The 22287-nt window shown below is 35.1% G+C and overlaps 1 protein-coding gene across 1 annotated transcript; it reads left to right on the top strand.

Annotated features, from left to right (window-relative positions):
• Positions 1-12107: 12107 nt before the first annotated feature.
• LOC132789264 (protein scylla) lies at positions 12108-15820 on the top strand. The gene is made up of 2 exons (XM_060797166.1): positions 12108-12815; positions 13191-15820. The coding sequence occupies exons 1-2, from the start codon at positions 12749-12751 to the stop codon at positions 13910-13912; spliced, it is 789 nt and encodes a 262-aa protein (XP_060653149.1). The 5' UTR covers positions 12108-12748; the 3' UTR covers positions 13913-15820.
• Positions 15821-22287: the final 6467 nt, after the last annotated feature.

Genomic DNA, 22287 nt, shown 5'->3' with positions numbered 1-22287 from the left:
TTAGAAATGTGCCAAGTCAAATGCGAACACGCTGTCAATATCAATGACTAATCTATGAATACTCACACACACACACGCACATCGTGGATACTCGTTTCTATAGAATGCGTGTGTGTGTGTTTGTACATTTTGGTTCATTGAATAAAAACTTAATCAGCATTCAATTAAATGCGCAAAGCAACAACAAAAACAAAAAAAAAAAAGAGTGAGAGAGAGAGAGGTGATGGTGGAATGAGAGGGGGAAGTGGAGGGGGTCAAATAAAGCGCGTTTTCGTTCATTATGTAAATCAATTGAACGACGAGATAAAAACAAATTTCGCTGATATATCGTTCTTTAGTATTATTTTCCGATTATTTCCTTTCAAGCGACGTTCTGACGTTTGCGCTTTTTTATATAATCGCAAAAAACCATTGCGATACCCTGCAATAGCACTCTACAACGGGTATATCAAAACTAGAGAATAACACTTAAGTTTAAATTATTATTTTGTGTTATCTTCTGGTAATTTCTTTTCAAATTATAATTAAATTAATTAATTTTTAATGTAGCATACTTTGTGGAGTACAGGGTATTTTCTCGTCCAAACATTCGTTAGGTTTATTGTTTGAGAATATTCGTGTCAATCGAGCCTCTTTTTTGATTTGTTTATAAATGAAAACTAGCAAAGCGCTGAAATTAACAAAACGTACAACACAAGTTGACACCGTTATGTCATCAAAGTTGGGAAAAAATCACGATTTATTTACGCAAAGCCAATGAAAAAATTCGAATATTTAATTAAAATAGTTACAAGAAATCACAGTTTTAATTTCAATGTGATTGAAGAAATAAGTAAACAAAAATATATAATAAAATTATTCAACATTCGAATTCGGATTTCAAGAAGAAATATTTGTAGCATTTATTATAATACTCTAAAGATTTCGTTACAAAGTCAAAGGCAGAGCAATTACTGCCTATATAATATGTCATCATCTAGTGATAATAACATTAATGACTAATGACTGAATACCTTAAAAATAGCACCTGTTGTCTTACTTATTTAAACTCGAACCAAAAAAAAAAGTGCAATTAGTCATGCGAGTCACCTTGACTTGGGTAATAGCTTCTCTCTAGTAATGCTCCCTGCCATAACTCTCTTTGTTTCTCGAGCACAATTTGCCCTACTGCCAATTGACGTGTCCAATAACACGAATCTGCAGAAAAGCCTCGCAAAACTTACGAAATGCTTAAAGCGCACAACGTCAGACCCCGAGCTGAGTAATACTATAAAACGTTTAATCCGAACCTGAAGAGAACTGTTGCTAGGGGTTCAATAATAATATATAGTTGAGCGCGAACGTATGATGAAATCAGTGTTTCAATAACAATCTACACTATTTAATCCAACAACTTTATATTTCACGTGAAGATTTCGTATGGAAATCATTAATCACGCATTAATGAAGATTGCACTTCAGAGAACTGTTGTTAGGGGTTCTACAATACATATACATATATGTATTTAAGTGAGTGATGAAATCTCTGTGTTGAAATAACAATCCACATACTACACAGCGAGAAATAGGCAAACTGAAATCAGGTCTAGACAATAATAACTTAATATAACAATTAAAAATGTGGAAAAGAATTCATTAGTCACAAACCAATTAAGATTCAACCTAAGGGAACTGTTGTGGGTTCTAGAAAAAGTATTTAAGTGAATGAATATCAAAGAATATACTTTAAAAATGTGTGAATTTTGAAAGATTTCGATAATATAATTATGAATTCATATTACAAAAAGAAATTGTATTCGTTATTTCACGAAAATAATAATTATAATAATTATAATAAATAATATAATAATAATAATAATAATAATAATAATAATAATAATAATAATAATAATAATAATAATAATAATAATAATAATAATAATAATAATAATAATAATAATAATAATAATAATAATAATATAATAATAATATATATATATATATAATAATAATAATAATAATAATAATAATAATATATATATATATATATATATATATATATATATATATATATATATATATATAATAATAATAATAAGAATAAGAATAAGAATAAGAATAATAATATATATATATATATATATATATATATATATATATATATATATATATATATATATATATATATATATATATATATATATATATATATATATATATATAAGAATAAGAATAATAATAATACCATTCCAAAAACAAAAAGAATAAATGTAAATTTTTATTATATAGTATAGTTTGATATGAATGAAAATCAAGACGATATTAAAGTGTGCTTCATTTCGAACATATATTGAATAATAATATTTTTATTCTCAAATTCGAAATGAGCTTCGTTTTTTTCTGCCAGTGTACTCGGTTAGTCGGGAGAGAGGCTCGTCCGCGAGCATGACACACATTTCTTATCAGTTTCGCTAAGTGATCTAATCGAAATGTTGCCGTTTAGCGGAGACATTTTGTCTACGCGCTCGCCGGCATGTCGGACATGGGGAGTGTAGAGTGGGGACTGTGTTCCGTTCGAGAAGGGGAAGGGGAGAGGAGAGGGAGCAATAACGGTTGTGGAACCACGCCATTTCGCCGTATCTCGAGTGCAGTACACGTCGCGATAAAGTGGCGACCTTGCGAAATGAGTGCTCCCCCCTCTCTCTCTCGCTCTCTTTTTTGCTCCCACAATTACGCACACAGCCATGCATCCTCTGACACATAGAGGGAGCCACTGTATATGACGCATATTTGCCCTAGCACCGTTAAATATTGATTTAATATTCTTTAGCTCGACTCTTGATAACTATTTGCTTACATACGAGTGCAAGTATACATTTATACAGTTAAATATACACAACGAGAGAGAGAGAGAGAGAGAGAGCGGGAAAGAGAGAGAGGAAGCGCAGTCAGACGATTTGTCGTCCAAGTTGTTGAAATTTGATAAGGGCTCCATTTGGTTCCATCAATTTGTCCGCCTGTATAATATAACTTGTCCGATTGCTCTAGTCAAATATTTGTTGAGCAAACTGTAAACTGCAAACTGTTGACTCAGTGATTGCATAATGCTACAACTCGTGTCACGACACGTTTTTCTGAAACACTGCGAAAACTATTTCGAATTTTGTAGAATAAAGAGATCATAAGAATTATATCTACAATTTTTGGTAAAAAATCGACAAGTTATGTCTATTTTGTTTTATTATAATTATTATACGTTATTCTTTGATATTTTACTCATTCTGAAGATTTCACGAGTTTTTCCCATTCCTAACAGCTTAAATAAAGAAGACTTGTTTTAAGCTAGCTAAATTAATTAAGTCGCAGTAGGAATTGAACACATTAACTTTGTAGCTTCTTAAATACGGCTTTCATTTCAGTGGCAGAAACTTCTCGAAATAATGCAAAGATTATTGAGAGGATGAGGGGATGAGCCGAGGTCATGGGTCAGTTATAGTATTAAGCAAATTAGATGGGTAACTTTGTAACACTTAACACAGCCAGCAGCAGGGAAAGGGAAACGCTGGAAAAACCCGACGGGTAACTCATTGTGGAAAATTTGCGGCTCATTTGGGAAATGCTGCTGGATCAGGTAGACGACACTGATGATATGTTATGCCATACTCTATGCATGTACTTGTGTATCAGGTAGAGCGATGCAAGAAACAGCAAAGTCCACTTAAAATGCGGAAAAGGGGATGGTCGAGTGTCGAACCTCGACCGTTGAATGTCCAACGTCAAGGGTCGAGATGGAATGACAGTAAACACTTTCAGCTGATGCAATGTCATCAATTTGGAAAATCAACTTTAATGCAGACCCTTTTTGTTCAGAGTCGGGAAGAGATTGCCACTGCGACTGGGACTGTTTGCATAAATTACGCTACGATTCGAATACTCGAAACGGGGCATCGGATGAATACACTCACTTCATTTAGTTCGACGTACACAGTTTTCGATCGAAGTTTTTTTTTTTTAATTGATTTAGTATGACATGACCCAATGTTCTGCATCTAGGGTTAGCTATTTTTAGTTGAATCCCCAGCCAAGCCTAGTTCCCCTTCCCCCTTACCCCTTCCCCATCTCCACATCTCATACTCCCGCTCAATCGTCAGGTTCGAGCATTGAATCAGTTGCTCTTCAATCCATGACCTTCGTTTCGCATGGCGCACACGCAATTTTAAGGGTGATTAGCGCTAGGATTGGACATAGGGCGGTGCCCAGAGTGAACTACGGTCCCAGTTCACAGTTCCCAGTTCCCGTTCCCCTCTCACCCGTCGCCCGGTCGGGGAATTGAGTTGAGTGTTAAATTGATAAATTGCCCTTATTGGAAAGGAAGTTGTGAACTGTCTGTCTGCGATTGCCATGGAGACAACTGCCAGCTGGGCTCTCACTATTTTTATGATTATCACAAGAGAACACAAATCTTCCTCTATCATTTGATTATGCTGAAACTTCTGCAATAAAATGCTTAAATTAATAATGAAGTTTTATTTTTATTGTTAAAGTTTCTAGAGAATTTAATATCTTTTATAAATATTGAAATTTAATTATCAAATATTTGATTTTGTTAAAGTTTCTGCAGAATTTAATATCTTCTATTGAAATTAAGTTATCAAATATTCAATTTTGTTGACATAGTGAATTTAGATAATAATTTGATAGTTTTTTTCATAAACTTTGAGAATATTTTATAGAATATATTATTTGTTCATTGAATAATGTTTCTAAGTAATTATTATTATTAATTTGTTCTATATTATTTAATCTTTGAGAAAAAACTGGTTTTATATGTTTTCAAAACTTTTAAAAATCTTTTGGATGTTGATTAGGTTAAAAAAAAATATGTACATATGTACATAACATACATATGTAATATATTTAAATTATTATGGCAATAATAGTGATGTAAACTATAGGCTATTATATTATGTAGTTTATTTACTAAATAAATAAATAAATATGCTGAGGACCGTTGGCAGCATATTTCTTCATATTATTGAGTCAACTTTGCTGATGAAGTTTTGCTGATTGATTTTGATTGCTTATCATACTTATAGATTGCAGACAAAGAGATATAATAAATAAATGCCATAAAAGTAAAGTTGAATCAGCGTGACAATTTCACAAGATCTAACAAAATGGATGTTGCTCTCTCGCTCTATTCCATTGTTGCAGGTGTGCGCCATTTTGAAGAGGCGAACGAAAAGAAGGCGCACCAACAACAACAACACCACCAAGAACAACATTTGCATTCTCATTTCGCCTAATTTTCGATGGCACAAATCTTACAGCTGTCGTTGGAGCGAAACGAAGAGTGGGCGGAAGCAGTGGGATAGGGAGAAAGAAATAGTAGCCTTTTTGCAAGGCACATGTACGTGATCCAATGATGTATGAGTGTATGTATTGTACGTGTGCGTGTGCTTGTGTGAGTTTGTGTGTAGCTGCAGTGGTCCACAGTAAATCGGACAATGGGGTGAAAAGGAGAAATAAGAGTGGCTGCAATGTGTGTTTGGGGGGACAGGCGCAGGTACTCACGTATGTCCAGTAATTTCATCATTGCTACGTTTTCTCCAATTTCATGAAACTTTACATAGCCAAAAAGAAAAAAAAGCAAAAAAACGAGAGAGAGAGAGCAAACTCGTTGCCAAGCAGAAAATGAACTATTGATGGAAAAAAAAGTTGACGGGCGAATGCAACACAAGCAAAATATACAGAGAAGTGACGCTGTGCGTGCGAGAGAGAAAGAGAGGGCTACGTGTACATGCAAGTCACTCTGTTAATGTGTGTGTGTGTGTGTGTGTGCAGAATAAAACAGATGATTGCCCATAAGCAAAGCAACAACAATAGCAACAAGACAAGCTCTAAAGCTGGAAACAGCGATGCCGGCAGCGACAGCGACTGCGGCAGAGGCCGGCCGGGCCCCACTCGGACTTGGCTTTTGGCTCTCTTGCGCTGCCAGCGAAGACATAAAAAATAAATAAATAAATAAGCGAGCTGAAAAGAAAGAAAGAAAACAAGCAAACATCAACAGCCGCAGCGACAGCAACAAACACACACACACACACACACACCTAGATATATACATATATATATATATGCAGTATATACGTATGTATGTACACTAAGCAGAAAAAGTCTGCGTACAAACTTAACGCGCAACTTTGATGTTAAATAAAAATAGTTGTATTGAAGATATTGGCTTCATTTTTTTTTTAAATTAACAACATATCTATTATGAAAAATTATAACCAGTCTCCAATTATTTCCATCAGCAACTTTTTTAATTAAAATCAAAAAACAAAAAATACACCTGTTTTCGAATCAGAAAAAGTCTGCGTACAAACTTAAATTTGTTTAAAAAAAAGCCATTTATTAATAAAATATTACAAAAATTAGTACGAGGTAGGATAAATAGGAAGGTTTATTGTGCCAATCAAGCGTTTTGGCATTGATTAAACCAATTTTTGGTGAATTCTGGTGGTATTTCGATCCACTCATCCAAAATTGCTCCCGAGGGAGGAAACCGTTCGTCAAACTGGACCAAAAGGGAAATCTCAGCGGGAAATTGTCGAATTTGTTTTTAAAACGCATTCTATGATTAAAAAAGTCCAAAAAAATTGGAATCAAACCGGCACAGTTCAATCAAAGCCACATTCTGGTAGGCCTCCAAAGCTGACCGATCGAGAAGAGCGGGAGATTTTGATGTCGGTGAGGCGTAATCCTGGGTCAACTGCCGCAAAAATTGGTCAGGACATAAAGGAGAACTATAAGAAGGATTTACATGATAAAACAATCCGAAAAATTTCCGAAAAATTTCCAAAAGTATGACTTTCATGCCTGTGTTGCTCACGCTGCCACCACCGTACTTAACTGCTGGCGCAAGGTTATTCACATCAAGGGCTGTGCCAGGTTTGCGCCACTCAAATTTTCGCCCTTTTATGTCAAATTGCTCCAATAATTGAAAATAACTTTGTTCCAAAAGGCTAAAGGCTCTTGGATGCATTTCAAAGCGCTTCGCTTTACTGACGGGTGATATGAGAATCTTCTTCAGCGCAACACAGGCATGAAAGTCATACTTTTTGGAAATTTTTCGGAAATTTTTCGGATTGTTTTATCATGTAAATCCTTCTTATAGTTCTCCTTTATGTCCTGACCAATTTTTGCGGCAGTTGACCCAGGATTACGCCTCACCGACATCAAAATCTCCCGCTCTTCTCGATCGGTCAGCTTTGGAGGCCTACCAGAATGTGGCTTTGATTGAACTGTGCCGGTTTGATTCCAATTTTTTTGGACTTTTTTAATCATAGAATGCGTTTTAAAAACAAATTCGACAATTTCCCGCTGAGATTTCCCTTTTGGTCCAGTTTGACGAACGGTTTCCTCCCTCGGGAGCAATTTTGGATGAGTGGATCGAAATACCACCAGAATTCACCAAAAATTGGTTTAATCAATGCCAAAACGCTTGATTGGCACAATAAACCTTCCTATTTATCCTACCTCGTACTAATTTTTGTAATATTTTATTAATAAATGGCTTTTTTTTAAACAAATTTAAGTTTGTACGCAGACTTTTTCTGATTCGAAAACAGGTGTATTTTTTGGTTTTTGATTTTAATTAAAAAGTTGCTGATGGAAATAATTGGAGACTGGTTATAATTTTTCATAATAGATATGTTGTTAATTTAAAAAAAAAATGAAGCCAATATCTTCAATACAACTATTTTATTTAACATCAAAGTTGCGCGTTAAGTTTGTACGCAGACTTTTTCTGCTTAGTGTATGCACATGTGTGGAAAAACAGATGAGAGAGCGACGTTGCCGCTGTACAACTCGTTTGCAGGCGGCTCAGCAAGCAAAGTAAGTGAAAAACGGCAACAATGTGCAGGCAATAAGAAAACAGCAACAACAAACAGCCGCAGCAGCAGCAGCAGCGCAGCAACAAAACCTTAGGCAAATTACATACATATATACATACATATGCACATACATACACCCATACATTTGGGGGGCGCGTTGACTGCGAGAAACGAGTTGGAAAATCAAGATACTGACTGCCTGCCTGCCGATGGAGCAGCAGCAGCAGCAGCAGCGACGTCGACAGAGCTGCAGCGCCCATAAAAACGTTGAACGGCCACGGCTGACTTTGTGTATACAGCATTGCATATATAACAAACACACATACATACATGCATACTATATATGAGCAGTATATGCCGGGTTTGGGGAAGGGGGGGAACCTGCTGTGCGCCAGAAAAACAGATGATGAGCGAAACAGCTGCAAAGTCAAATGCTGTCAGAGCGAGAACGGCAATTGAGAGAGAGCAAAGGCTCAACATTTGAGTTCAATCAGCTGTGTTGCTGCTCTTCGCACTCACAGGTCAACAGCTGTGAGTCAAAGAGCAAGTACATAAAATTACACTCAAAGAGAACCAAATGAAGAGAGCCGCCAGCTCTTGAGTGCAAAAGAGAGCAATTGAGTGTGAAGTGAGTTGAGTCAAAAAAAAAGAAGAGAAATGTGTTTACTTCAGTTGCTGTTCTCATAATATACTACTTAGATATATAGATATAAAGAAATGCATATTTATTTATGCTAATTCAAAGCACAAAACTTTTACGCAAAATTGTGTGAAAAAGTTGGCAAAGTACTTTGCATATTGAGCATAAATCAATTATGCATCCGCAAGATACTTTGCCACAGTTGAGAAAGCCAAAGAGAGCGAGAGAGAGAGAGATAGCAAATAAATATATGTACGCATATTATAATAATAATTTCATCTAATTTTAAGCATTTCCTCGACCAAAACAAGAAAAGCATCAACACACTTTTCCGCAACAACAAATCACGCACACACACACACACACACAAACACTCTGCGAACTCTGTGTATCTGACGGATACATTTGCTGCTCTGCCTCACGTTTCGAAACTGTTGGCCGCTAGATGGCGCCACGCGTATCGTTTTCGAACGCTCGCTGAAAATTCTTCACGCATTTATTCCACTTTTTCCACTTCCTATCGCAATGCGTTGATATCAGTTATTGTTATTTATTTTCTTTTTTTTTTTATCTATAATTGATGAATCAATTGCTTTCAATTGTGATTTGCTTATCGAGCGATCCAAGCGATAAGCATTATTTATCATATATTTGCACTAATTTCAATTTCAGAATACGAAAGCGCTTATTAGCCCATTAAAGACTCATCTAAAAGTAGAATTCACAGAAATCGGACGTTCTATTTTATAGATCTGCATAGATACATTTTCTTTTTTTTGTTTCCAAGAACACTTCTACTTTTATCACTTTCTTGGCATAATTTTTTGCACCTATAAAACGGGGAGAAAACAAAAAAAGATGTGATTTTCTTTTAGGTTTTTCCATTTTTCAAACATAAAAACGTGCGTTTTCTTCTGTGTAATTAAAGCAAAGAAAAATGCTGAAAACTGAAACACTTTTTTCCCTCGAATTTTTATTTTGCGGTATTTATTTGAGATGAGTTAGGATATTTGTTACTCGCTAAAAGTTTTATAGTCCGATTTTATTGGAATTTCAAATTTAGCAGAATTCGAGCATTAAATGTTGCTATGCGTTGTTTTTGTTGTTTTTTCGAAGGTGTATTTTCATTATTCATCTTGCGCTGATTAGAACTGAATGATTTTGTGACTTGTTGTGCACCTTGCTCCCCTATATAATCATATATAGAATAATCCCATTCTAAATCTGCCGCGTCATAGATTGTGAAATCGCTGGCTGCGATTTGCATCATCAAAAGTTGATCAAAATAAAAAATGTCTCTCTCGAAAATACATAGAAGAGAATTTCACAAGCAAACAGGTTCAGATACATTTCAATCTTTCGCTTTCAATCTACGAGATGCATTCAATTCAATTGAAAATTGAAATGAAAGGACCCAAAGCATGAGTTCACGATATGAATACATAAAATAATGCCAACAAATCAAAGATGATAACAAAAGGCGTCGAAACTCGCAGACCCAAGAAATAAAAAAAAAAAATATATGTTGAGTCTCTGAAAGAGAAATAATTTTATGTCGAAGGATGATGAAATTCAAGAAGAAATACTTCAAGACTTTGTTAAAAAACTATAAGCAGCTTATTGCGTTTCTTGCGAAATAGAAAAATATATTTAGTGAAGTTGAAAGAGTTGTAGATAACTATTTAAAGAGCAAATTTCTTTCTACTCTTATGAAATGAAAATATTCGCATCAAGAAATATATTAAATCTTCGAGTTTGAATAATACTATATACATAGTACTTATATAATAAGAAGTTAAAATATTTATCCATGAAATGCTGATGAAATACTATATTATGAAATAATGTTTTGTAATAATGAAGAGAAAGCGAGACTTATTATAAAATTTTAACGGTAGAAATGGTTAAAATACTTTATAATTAATGTTAAGAATTTGTAAGGAGTTCAAAAGAAATTTTTTTACATTATTTAAAATTTCACAGTATTATTATCAATACAGTTTATGTTTAACAAATATTTTATTTATTTTTATGTTTACTCTAAGAATACAAAAGAACATACATAAATATTATTGTGTTTTTACAGTTTCCATAGAAATTTCATGCTATCATGAAATCTCAGAATTCCGATTGAATTTTAAATTCATATTCAATCATAGATCAAAGATTACAAAAAGAGTGAGACAGCGAGAGAGAGAGAGAGATAGAGAGATATATACATATATAGAGAGAGGAAAGCAAAGTGCACGCAGATTTTCATCTTTTGCGGGATCTCGAGGGTAATTGTTGTGAAATTAAGCGACAAACGTGTGGCTAGAAAGAAGCAGTAGCAAAGAGAATGGGGAATCAGATGGAGAAGTATGATAGTAGGGGAAGTGGATGTGGATGTGGAAGGGGGAAGCGTACTCGACTTTGCTACTTGCCACTTGCTGCTTGTTGCAAGTTGCAACTTGATATGCCATTAGCAACACATTGGGAACGTGCAGAGAACGAAATCATAAGAAGACGCAGAGCCACAAGGAGTCAAAGAGTGAGCGAGAGGGGAGAGAAGGAAGAGAGACGGAGATGGAGATGGAGACGTAGGCAGCCCATTTGGCCACTGGGCTTCGATTTTCGAAGTTGTTGCAAACTGCAGTGGAAAATTTCAATTTTGACATGGTGCGTTCTCCTGGGGCAACAACAACAACAGCAACATCAGCAACAGAAGTGGCAGCAGCGCAGCGACTGCGGGCAGCGCGGTAATGTGGAACGAAACGACGACGTCGACGTCTGCACAACAGGAGGGTGTGAAGTGGTCTGTATGCCTGTTTATATGTTTGTGTATGTGTGTGTCTGTGGCGTACGTGTGGCGTGCATTGCATCGCCTTCCTTGCAAGGCAAAGAGCGCGCGCGAGAGAGAGAGAGAGCATTTTCATCATCCTTTTTGGCCTGTTTGACTGTCGTTTGTCTGGTCTGTCGCTGCCTGCGCCGCCGGCAGCAGCGAAACATGCTCAACCGGCACAAAAGTCACGTATGCATGCAGGCACACACACTCACACGCACACACACTGACGCACGCACACAGAGAGTTACTTGAGAGACGGCGACGACAACGACAACGACCATGCCGGGGCCAGTTGTAGGTGCGCATGAACGAGCGAGCAAGTTGAAGAGAGCCCGGTTGAGTGAAACAGCTGACAACGGAAGAGAGTGAGCGAGAGCGACTGCGAATGCGACAGCGACGTTGTAAAACGCAGCCAACTTACATCAGCCGTTTTGTCAGTGCTTCTTTCCTACCTGCAGCAGCACCACCAACAACTACAACAACAGCAGCGCACCCACATACACACACACACGCACACACAGGCTATATACCTATTGAGCACATATACATACGTTATATGCGGTCTCTTTGCGGAGAGCACAGCCGCTAATTGCTCAGCAAATAACTCGCTCTCTCACTCACTCACTGGCAGCGACACACCACCAGCAACGGCAAGCAAGCAGGCAGGCAAACAGCAAGAAAGAGAGCAAGAGCAGCAGCAGCGCTGCCGCAGCAAACTGAGCACAGCCGGCCAGCCTATAAATAGTCAGTGCAGAGGGCAGCTCTTCATAGTAGCTTCGAAACATTGCTGAGGTAAACATAACACACATAAGAAACGGCAAAGCAGCAAAGCAAAAATAAAAAAAGAAAGCAAAATTTTTAGCGTGTGTGTTACAAACATTTTCAAACTGTTGGACGATTTTTAAAAACTACAAAAAAAATCAATGTATTGTTTCGAAAAGAATTCTATATAAGAACAAGAACACAATAATGTACTTGTAAAATTGTAAATGAGAAAAATTTAATAATTTTGTGAAAATTATTAAAACTTAATAATATAATAATTGCCATCAAACAAATGCAACGGACCAACGCCATTTAAGTGATAAACCACAAAAACAACCAACAACAACAACAACAAAAGTGCTGTGATTTCCAACTACAAAATAACAACAACAACAAATGTTAATTTAACAACAAGCTAAACAACAACAAATTTGAAGCAATCATCAAGCAGCAACAAACAACAAGAAAAAAAACCAGCAAATTGTGATAAATTTATAATTAAATGCAAACGAGCAAACACTATTAATTAATTTGTTAAAAAAAAAACAAGCATAAAATAAAAAAGTGATACAACAAGAACAGCAGCTACAAAAAGTAGAAGCGAAAAACATTTTCACGATACCCAGCGAGAAAATCAAAAGTCTAATGAAAATGGAAGTACTCGCTATGCAATCCAACTACGGTGGTGTCCTGGGATCCAACAAATCTAGAGGTAAGTTTCACAAGACAAAACTAAAAAAAAAAAAATTAAAAAATAAAGTGTTAAAAAAATTTTATTGAATTTCAAAAAGTGTGCGACATTCGGTAAATTTCAATAATTTTACAAAGCAAATATCAAATTCAAATTCATTCAACACAAAAAAAAAAAGTCACGTAGCCGCAACAAGCAAGAAAAATAAAAAAAAAAAATGATTTTTCGTTTTCTTTTCTGCTTGTTGCTGTTGCTTGTTCGCTTTTTAATCTCGTTCGCTGTCTGTTGCCAAGCGGCGCATAAACTTAACAACACTTTATCGTCGTCATGTTGATTAGAGGCTTCGTTCACTTATCAAATCTCTTTTTGCCTATTTGCTTTCGTTACGCTATTTAGATTGGACCAGCACATTGACACCGCCCACGTCCGCCAAGGTGGCCAAGAAGGTCGCAGCCGTCGCTGCCTCCAGCAGCCAGAACAGTATTAAGCAGCACTCGGCATCGAAGAAAACCAAATCGAACAACAGCCAACAACAACACACACAGCAGCAGCAGCAGCGTCAGCAGCAACAGCAGCGACGTCACGACGAAGATGAAGATGAAGAAGAGATGACGCTGCGCAGCGACGTCGACGCGGCTGCAGTGAATGCGCTGTCGTTGGGTCTGCTCGACAAGTTGCGCGAGGCGAAAGCACGTCATTTGACATGCACCGAAGTGTCGCTACCCTGTGATCTCACGCCCAGCATTGCGGCGGAAATAATTCGTGTGTCGGAGAAGGAACCATGCGGCATTCGCGGCTGCACCATTTACATTGAGTTCGAGGATGAGCCACAAAATTCGCGTCGCATCGCTTCGTTGAAAGTCGATCCCGAGATGGTGTCCACATTCGAGGTGTACTTGACGCTGCGACAGGATCATCGCGGCTGGACGGCGCTGTTGCCACAATTCATGAAGAGCTTGGCACGCACCATCACCATCAGTCCCGAGTATACGATCACCAAGCACAAACTGTATTCGCCTGATGGCTTGGGCGCTAGACGCAGCTATAGCTTTGGCTCCAGCTCCAGCTCCAGTTCCAGTTCGAGCCATAGCCAGGCGATTGCTACGCCAACGATATAAAGAGTTAACGAAACAATCGATCGAGTTAACGCAACAATCGATTGATCGAGTTTAAGAGTTAACGCAACAAATCGATTGAGAACGAGAGACGGAGAGAGAGAGAGAGTAAGATATAAAGCGAGCCCAGCGAGTGCGAATTTGAAAACGCGCCCCCAACACCGCCCAACACCCCCTGTGATGTCGAGAGCAGTAGTTTGTTGCGAGAGCGCAACGCGACGACGAAGCAAGTATTCGAAGCCACCCCACCTACACACACACACACACACACACACACATATATACACATACATTAACTCACACTCATACTAATACAGTTGGAAGTTTTTTGTAATTGTGACTCTCACCACCATTTTACTTAGATGCGTAGTAGATGCTATAACAACAACAACAGCAAAAACAAATAACTAGTGTTTTAAGTTGTTTCTCCTTTTTCAACAAAACAAAAAAAATACAAAATACAAAAAAATGAAAACATGAAATTCAAAGACGGCAACCCGCAAGCCAAAGGCAGCAGCAAAATAGCAATAACAGTAAATGGTCAGAAAACCCAAAAACCAAAAACGAAAAACAAAAAAAAAAATACCCCTTGCTGCCATCAAAAGATCTAAAGCTTAAAACGCTGCCGAGGCCGCTGCGAGGGTTGCTCAGTCGACAACTCATGAATATGTGATACTGTTTAAGATGCTAAGAGTTTTTTGCGTGTGCTCGCCACCCAAAAAACAAATGATATAATACACACACACACACACACACACACCAATACACGAACACTTACACACAGCAAATAGAAAAGGAAAACAAAACTAAATGTGAACAGATTTTTATAAATTATAGTAATAGAAAACAACCAACAAAACAAACAAACAACTTGATCTTGATAAATTTAAAATTTAAATGTACGTTTAATGTGTAGAACGAGCAGATATAAGATATAAAACGAAAGGAGGCGAAAGCGACAAAACGATAATAGGTAGGAAAGAGAAGAAGACGATGATGACGAAGACGAAGACGATGAAGAGAACGCTCCAATTTTAGTTAGACGCAGCTTGCTGCATTAAAAATGTTTTAAATTATTAATTAATCTTAATTAAAACCAACAAATTTTAGGATTTTAACAAATTTTTATATATTATTAAATGTATAGCGCCTACTACAACAACAACAAAAACAACAACAACAAATACAAAACAAACAAAAACATTAAAATTACAAGAAAAAACAAAAAAATTAATTAATAATTAATAATTGCTTAAATGTAAAGGCAAAAAGAATATCTCAGTAAATGTGAAAGCGTAAAAAATTTGTAAAATTTTTTTTTGTCTGTGTAAAACTCCAATTGCGATACAAAAACAAATAAAGATTAAAATTAAACAAAAAAAAAAACGAAACGAAAAACAATTTAACTGTAGCTGCAAGAAAAACAAAATTAAGAATAACAATTAAAGCAACAACTAAAATGCAATGCGATATAATTTTAAATAAAACAAAATTACATTTAAAGTAACAAGGAAAACTTAATGTTCTCACATATACAAAAACACATTACATACACACACACACAAAAGTATCAATACCAGCTAAAAGTATCTTAACTTAAAAAATCGAAAATTATTTATTACCAACACACATACACACAAACACAAAACGATCGATAAAACAAAAAAACATGTATTAATTTTTTTTATATTATTACGAAAACAACCACATATTGTATTAATGTTAAGTTTTTTATTGTGTAATTTAAAAAACCAACACAAAATTTGTGAGAAATTTGTAACCAAAATGTAAGCAAAACAAAAAAAAAACACATACACACAAAAGAAACAAAAAAACAAAAGGCAAAAAAACAATACAACAAAAAGAGAAGGAAGAAGAGAAGAAGAAAAAAAAATTACAAACAAAATAAAAGCATATAATTTTTCCTGCGCTAGCGGAAAATAATTGTGGAAAAAAATTAAAACAAAACTGCTTTCTTTTTTAATGTCAAGCGAGTCTTGAGAGGGGAGGGAGAGGAAATTGGAGATGGGGAAGGTGAAGGGGAAGGGGTAACCGCTTGGTAGCGGGTGCTTGCAGCTTGCAACTTTCTTTTGCAGTCAAGTGAAGTGCGGCAACAACGCCAACGACAACAGCAACAACAACAACAACTACAACAACAGCAAATGCAACTGCCACGATCTGTGGCAAACAATTGAAGGCAACCAGTTTTGCCATTTGCTAGCCCGGTTTTCAGCAAGGGGCCAAAGCGGGGGTGTACAAAGAGAGGGGGAGAGCACTATGAACTTGGCTGAAAAGCGGCAACAGCGCAAACTTACCAACTGACAGACGTAAAAGCTAAACAAAAGTGTGAACCATATCAAAAGATGCAGCTCACTAAGCAAAACAAATGTTTCAGCTCTGCTGTTGCTTCCCAAGCCTTAAGCTTTTTATCTGAGCCACAATCATACTCGTATAATAAAGCATAAATATGCGTGTTGTTTTTTTATTTTTTTGGTAGGAAATTAAGACAGAGAATATCAACACATTAACAAAACTTGGCAATAAATTTCAATAGTTAACTCGGGAAATTATGCATAATTACTTTGACATTCTGCTTTATTTTATGTGGTTTAATAGATTAAGCTTAACTAGTTTAATAGTAAGATAAAGAATATCATGACATGCTAGAAACTTTAAAACATTATAAAATCAATTTATTGTGTTGCAAAATAAATGAAGTTTCAAGCAATGAACATCAATTAAAATGAAGTTTGAAGTTTGTTTTTAGGTTTCTTTCTTTAGATTGACTTCTTTTAAATAATTCAGATAAAAATCAGATAATATTGCGTTTCCAGTAATCTGAATTTAAGCTAATATAACTTTAAAAAACTTTACAAACTTTTAAAAATAATTCATTTATGTTGCCTAGCTTTATCCATATATTATATGTAAATATATCAATATTTCTGATTACTCATCGAATTTCTTTTATGCTTTCCGGCATTATTATTATATTGCACTGAAAAATTCTCACGTCATAAAAAACGTGAATTAAATCACTTTTGTGCCACGTCACAAAAATGTGTGCTTGTTTTTCGAGCATTTTTAATTTTAATTACTTATTTGTTTTTTGAACTTTTCCCCCCAATGTTTTTGTGCGCTTCGTGACGCGTCGCGGCGCCACTTGGAGGCGGAAGCGAAAGGGTGGAAGGTGGAGGAAGGAGAGACATATTATTTTGCTGACGCGCCTGACGCTCTTAATTTCCTTGACTGTTTGTAATTTATAGTTGTTTTTATAAATATATTTCGTCGATTCCTATGGCTTGTCTATGGAGACACGTTGCGCTGCTTATGCGACACACACGCGTTCTAAAAACTATTTTTGCCAGTTGGCATACCCTGCAATGCCTGGACAACTGCTTAGGGTATTCCATAAGTTCAGCAGTCGTTTCTTTTATATTGATTTTTGATTAACATTAAAGTACCTATTTATATTATAGAGCAAACTCTGCTCGTGCCATATTCTAGCATTCAAAATAGTAAAAACTATATTTACAGGGTATGTTATGATAAGTCAATGTCTTTGTACTAACTTATACTTTATATTCAACCCAGAAAAACAAGTTTCTTTGCACTGAAAATATCCTATTCTTATTTCGGGATAACTAGTAAACAAGTTCAAGTAAATATCTTTTGCTATTTCTATCATTTCAGTTCCTATCTACAGGGTATCTTGGCCTTGTTTGTTTCGAGGCATGCCCTATTTTAGTTTCTGGCAGCTGTATCAAGTCTTGAGCACACAACTGTTTGGTATTTCCCGATATGGCGCAGAGCAAAGGAGAAGCAGCGACAATATTTGCAAAATTATTTAATCCGAAGTTTCCATATGAAATATAAACAAACAACAAATAAAATGAAGTGAAATGGAATGTATGTGTCATTTATAAAATACGGAATTTCCATTTGGCAATTGGCAAATATTTAGTCAAGTTCTCGTGGTTTTTATTTAGAATCGGATCGCCCACCTTCTAACTATTCCGACTTTCATATTTCATACTATTTGCATTCCCAACACTTGTCTGACAATTTATTTAAGTTTTTCAGTTGGTTCTTTTGTTTTTGGGTATTTTCCAGATTCTGAAAGAATTCGATGGATTGTTCAGATCACGACACGTGTCGCTAAAAATTGCGGAAGAATTTTACGACTTGTGCGATAAAATCCACACGCAAAAAAAAAAACATGAAAATTGAAAACAGAAAAAGAAAACATTAGAAACTGAAAAAGCAACATAAACGAAATGCTGCTAATCCTTAAGATATTGTACAAACAGTAAACAGTTTCATTTTTTTTGTGGCAAACCCAAAAAAAAAAAACAACCTTATCAATACGACTATCATATCTATCAGTAATTTTTTTTAAGGGGTAAACATTTAATATTTAGACAAGCACTTGAGTGTGTACATAGAAATTGCTGATAGCTGTGCTCTCTTTTTATTACAACCATAATTATTGCCCAAAAAAAAAGAAAAAAACATGATACTGTTTACCCATTAGTAAGATACCCCGCAAATAATATTTCAATACTGGGCTGCAGTAATTTGTCGAATGGTTTGTCAAGTTTCTCTGACCTTCACAGGACCTTTTCGCCCATTGTCCTTTTGTCTTTGCATTCTTTGTAGCTGGCGAAACCACAACAGATCATTCCATAAATTCTTATAGAACTTACGAGATATGAACCCCCAGTCAGAGCCTCACTCACCTTTCCCTTTTGCAACCAAAATTTAAAGAGCCTTTTTCTATCTCTAAGATACAATCGTATAGATATTTACACTCATATGTGTGTACCTCTTGCTGTTATTGTATTTATCGTTCTCGTTGTTTCTTGTCGCTGTTCTGTGAGTTTTGTTTGTCAACTTGTCGTATCTTTTTTGTCTCTGACTCAATTGCTGGTATCGCTTAGATTTGCCCATTTCGAAAAAAAACACAAAAATTAAAACAAAAACTGATAAGCGAGCAGTTCTTGAGCAAGCTGCACTGAGAGAAATGTGTACAATTAGGATTTTCATTACCTAAACTTATTTTTATTAGGATTTGAATTGAATATAAAACTAAAATAGTGGATTCCAAATGAATTCTAATACAAATTATTTTACATCTATTTTACGATTTATAATCAATTAAATTAAATTAATTGTACACTGCTCAAAATCTTATTGATCAAATAAGATGAATTTAATAATTTTTTGCTTAACACAACATATTATTTAATTTACTAAAACATTTTGCGTCTTATAGAAAGACTTTTTTAATATTTCATGTTCTTAATTTATTTTAAATGTATCGCAAATATTTTATAATTAAAAAGTTGATCTTTGGGAATTTTTTACTTGACATTATCCTTTAATAAAAGTGAAGCTTAATTGTTAAAAATTGAGAAGAATATTGTTTAACAATTAAGATGATCTTAAGAAATTCTAATTATAACTGAGCTGAGAACTGTAAGTGAAAGTTAATTTTTTAAAGTGCTGAATATATCATTAAGGAAAATTCTAATTTGAATTGATCTTCTGTATATAAGTGTGTTAATATACATTATTTCGTTTATTTTTATATAAGTATTTTTTAGCATATATATTCGTAAGAGAAATAGTTATGTTCAAATGGTATGTCAAATTTCTCTCAGTGTATCGCTTGCTATTTATACGTGTGCATCTCTGTGATTGTGTGTGTGTGTGCTAGCTCTATATATATGTGTGTGTGTGTGTGTGCTGTAGTTGTTGCCAACTGTGCTGTGGCTGTGACAACAATGACGACTGTTGCCGAGGCAGGAAAGCGGAAATGCGAACTGGGCGAAGAGAGCAACAACAAAAACAACAGCAACATTAACAACAGCAACAACAACAACAACAACAATAAAAGTCAACAGTAATTGTAGCGTTCCAAGGTTTTCACAATGTGAATGATATGTGTTGGCTTGTATGTATGTGTGTGTGTGTTTGTGTGTTTATACCTGGGCTAGCAACAATGCGACGACAACTTTTCATTGCAATAACAAAAGAAGCAGCAACAACACTAATGAACAGCGAAGGTTTCATAAGTCGCAGCAGCAGCAACAACACCAACAACAATGAAGTACTTAAAACAACAACAAAAACAACAACAACAAAGGCAATAAAAGAAAACGACAGCAAACCAATTGTGAGTCATTTGCCAGCTCCTCTTTAAGCGAGCGTTCTCTCTCTCTCTCCTTCACACGCAGTCAAGTCGTTCTCTCATCTGCATATGTCGGACTGCATAGTACTGTGTTGTTGTCATTGTTGTCAGCTTTGAATGAACTACAACAACAAGCACAAAAACAGCAATAGCAACAGCAACAATTAGACACATGTGCAAAATTTTGAGCATTGAAACAAAAGATAAAACAAGACAACAGCAAAAAATCAAGTGTAGCAGTGAAAAAGAAGTGAATGAAAGAGGAGAAGCAAGAGGAGCACTCGCAGTCGCAGTCGCAGCAGCGCTGCCCAAAAGGTCGCATACACAGACACACACACACACACATACAAGCACTCATACAGCGACAGTATAATCCCCTTGGTGGGCAGTGGTACAAATATGCACAGATATGAAATGAAATGAAATGGCAATTATTGTACAAGTGGAACCGCAATAAAAATGTAAATTATTCTCGTGGTTTTTTCAAATTGTTGCTTATCTCGGTTCTCCAAGCGACTTTAAGCTGCAACTAACGTTGTTATTAGGCATCCTTTGATACCCTGCAATTGTTACTTAAATGGTATTATTAGCTTGTTGTGTTGAATTTGTTTTTTAAGCGTTCAGAATGCACATTATTTACAGCAAACGCCATTCTTTACGCCTATTTGTATTTATTATTTTTATTGTTTTTCGCATTTGTTTACACGTTCGTAAACAAAAAGTGCAAAATAAAAACAAATGTTATCAACCGTCATGGGAGCGATTAATCAATGGAGCTTACGGAGTAATTAAATGTTCGCAATCATAATTGAGTGTCAAATGTATAGCGAGCAGTAAGAAATGCTTGCCCCCAGAGAAATAACAGCGATAATCATTTACATTACATACATACTACTTATATAGTATAATATAGTGGAGCATACAACGATTGTACTCGATTACTTCTGCGGTTTAATTTTTGAAAACTCCCTTGGGAAAACAGATATTTCATTTGCTTTCTCTCTTTACTTTGGTGTGTACAGTTGCTTTTAATCTTCCCCAAAGGTCAAGGTTCCGCACAAATTACAAATTATTTTATATATTACTTACCTTATAAATGTGTTCTTTAAAAACTTATTATCAATAAGAAAGCTTGTAAATCAAATGTGAATATAAATGTAATATTGATTTAGCTGTTTTCACATCTACTCGCCTTAAAAATATATAGTTTTTAAATTTGTAAACCTTCTTTTTACGTACTACATTTTATATTACATTAAACCTGTTGAATTCTAAACACACAACTTTTATACTTCTTTTACTTCAAATATTTAAAAGCAAATTTTGAAACATCATTATTTTTACTCACAAAAACCAAATGCTCAATTTAGTTTTTACATCTGAATTTTTAATTTCGAAAACATTATTTTTATCAATTACATTTAAATTGAATTTTTACATTATAAAAAGTTTTTATTTGTACTACATATTTTTTTAAATACTACATATTTATTTGAAAACATTTTTTTTTTCAAATATTATGTTTATTACCTATTTGACTTTTGTCGGAATGTATAGTAATGAAAAATAACTTACTTTAGAAGAGGGCACACTTTTTTTCTTTAATTGAATATTAAACTTAATACTAAATATATATATTGTGTTTCATTTTAAAACACTTTATTCTACCTTTATATTTGATTCAATTCAGAAGCAAATTCTTCATTAATTTCACGTACTCAATGCTTAAATCTTAAATGTTCTTTATTACCTGTAAATATATTTGAAACATGTATTTTAAACTAATACAATTATATACTTTTAGAACATACATATACATCATTGAATTATTGAATATTAAATGTTTTTTACCTATAAATATATTTGAAACATATATATTTTAAGCTGACAAACTTAAATACCCTTAAAACATGCTTTTTCTCATTGCAAATACAGAATCGTAATACATTTGATAAGTCGTGTGATAATTCGCAAGGCCTCAGCTCAACTCTGTTCTATCCAATGCCGAATCTTTGGCTGCGCCACTGAGACAGTGAAACATTGAAACACTGAAAGACTGAAACACTGAACCATCACTGAGACATCACGCAGCCATCACTCATGGACAGAACTGAGCATTTTGGTCAGTCAGTTGGTTGACTGTTGACTGAGAAACCGCAGCGATGTGAAATTTGTTCAAGTTTTC

Source organism: Drosophila nasuta, chromosome 3, assembly GCF_023558535.2.
Source record: "Drosophila nasuta strain 15112-1781.00 chromosome 3, ASM2355853v1, whole genome shotgun sequence".
Classification (NCBI taxonomy): Eukaryota; Metazoa; Arthropoda; class Insecta; order Diptera; family Drosophilidae; genus Drosophila; species Drosophila nasuta.
The sequence above is the reverse complement of the archived record's forward strand: the minus strand, read 5'-3'. Positions and strand labels throughout refer to the sequence as shown.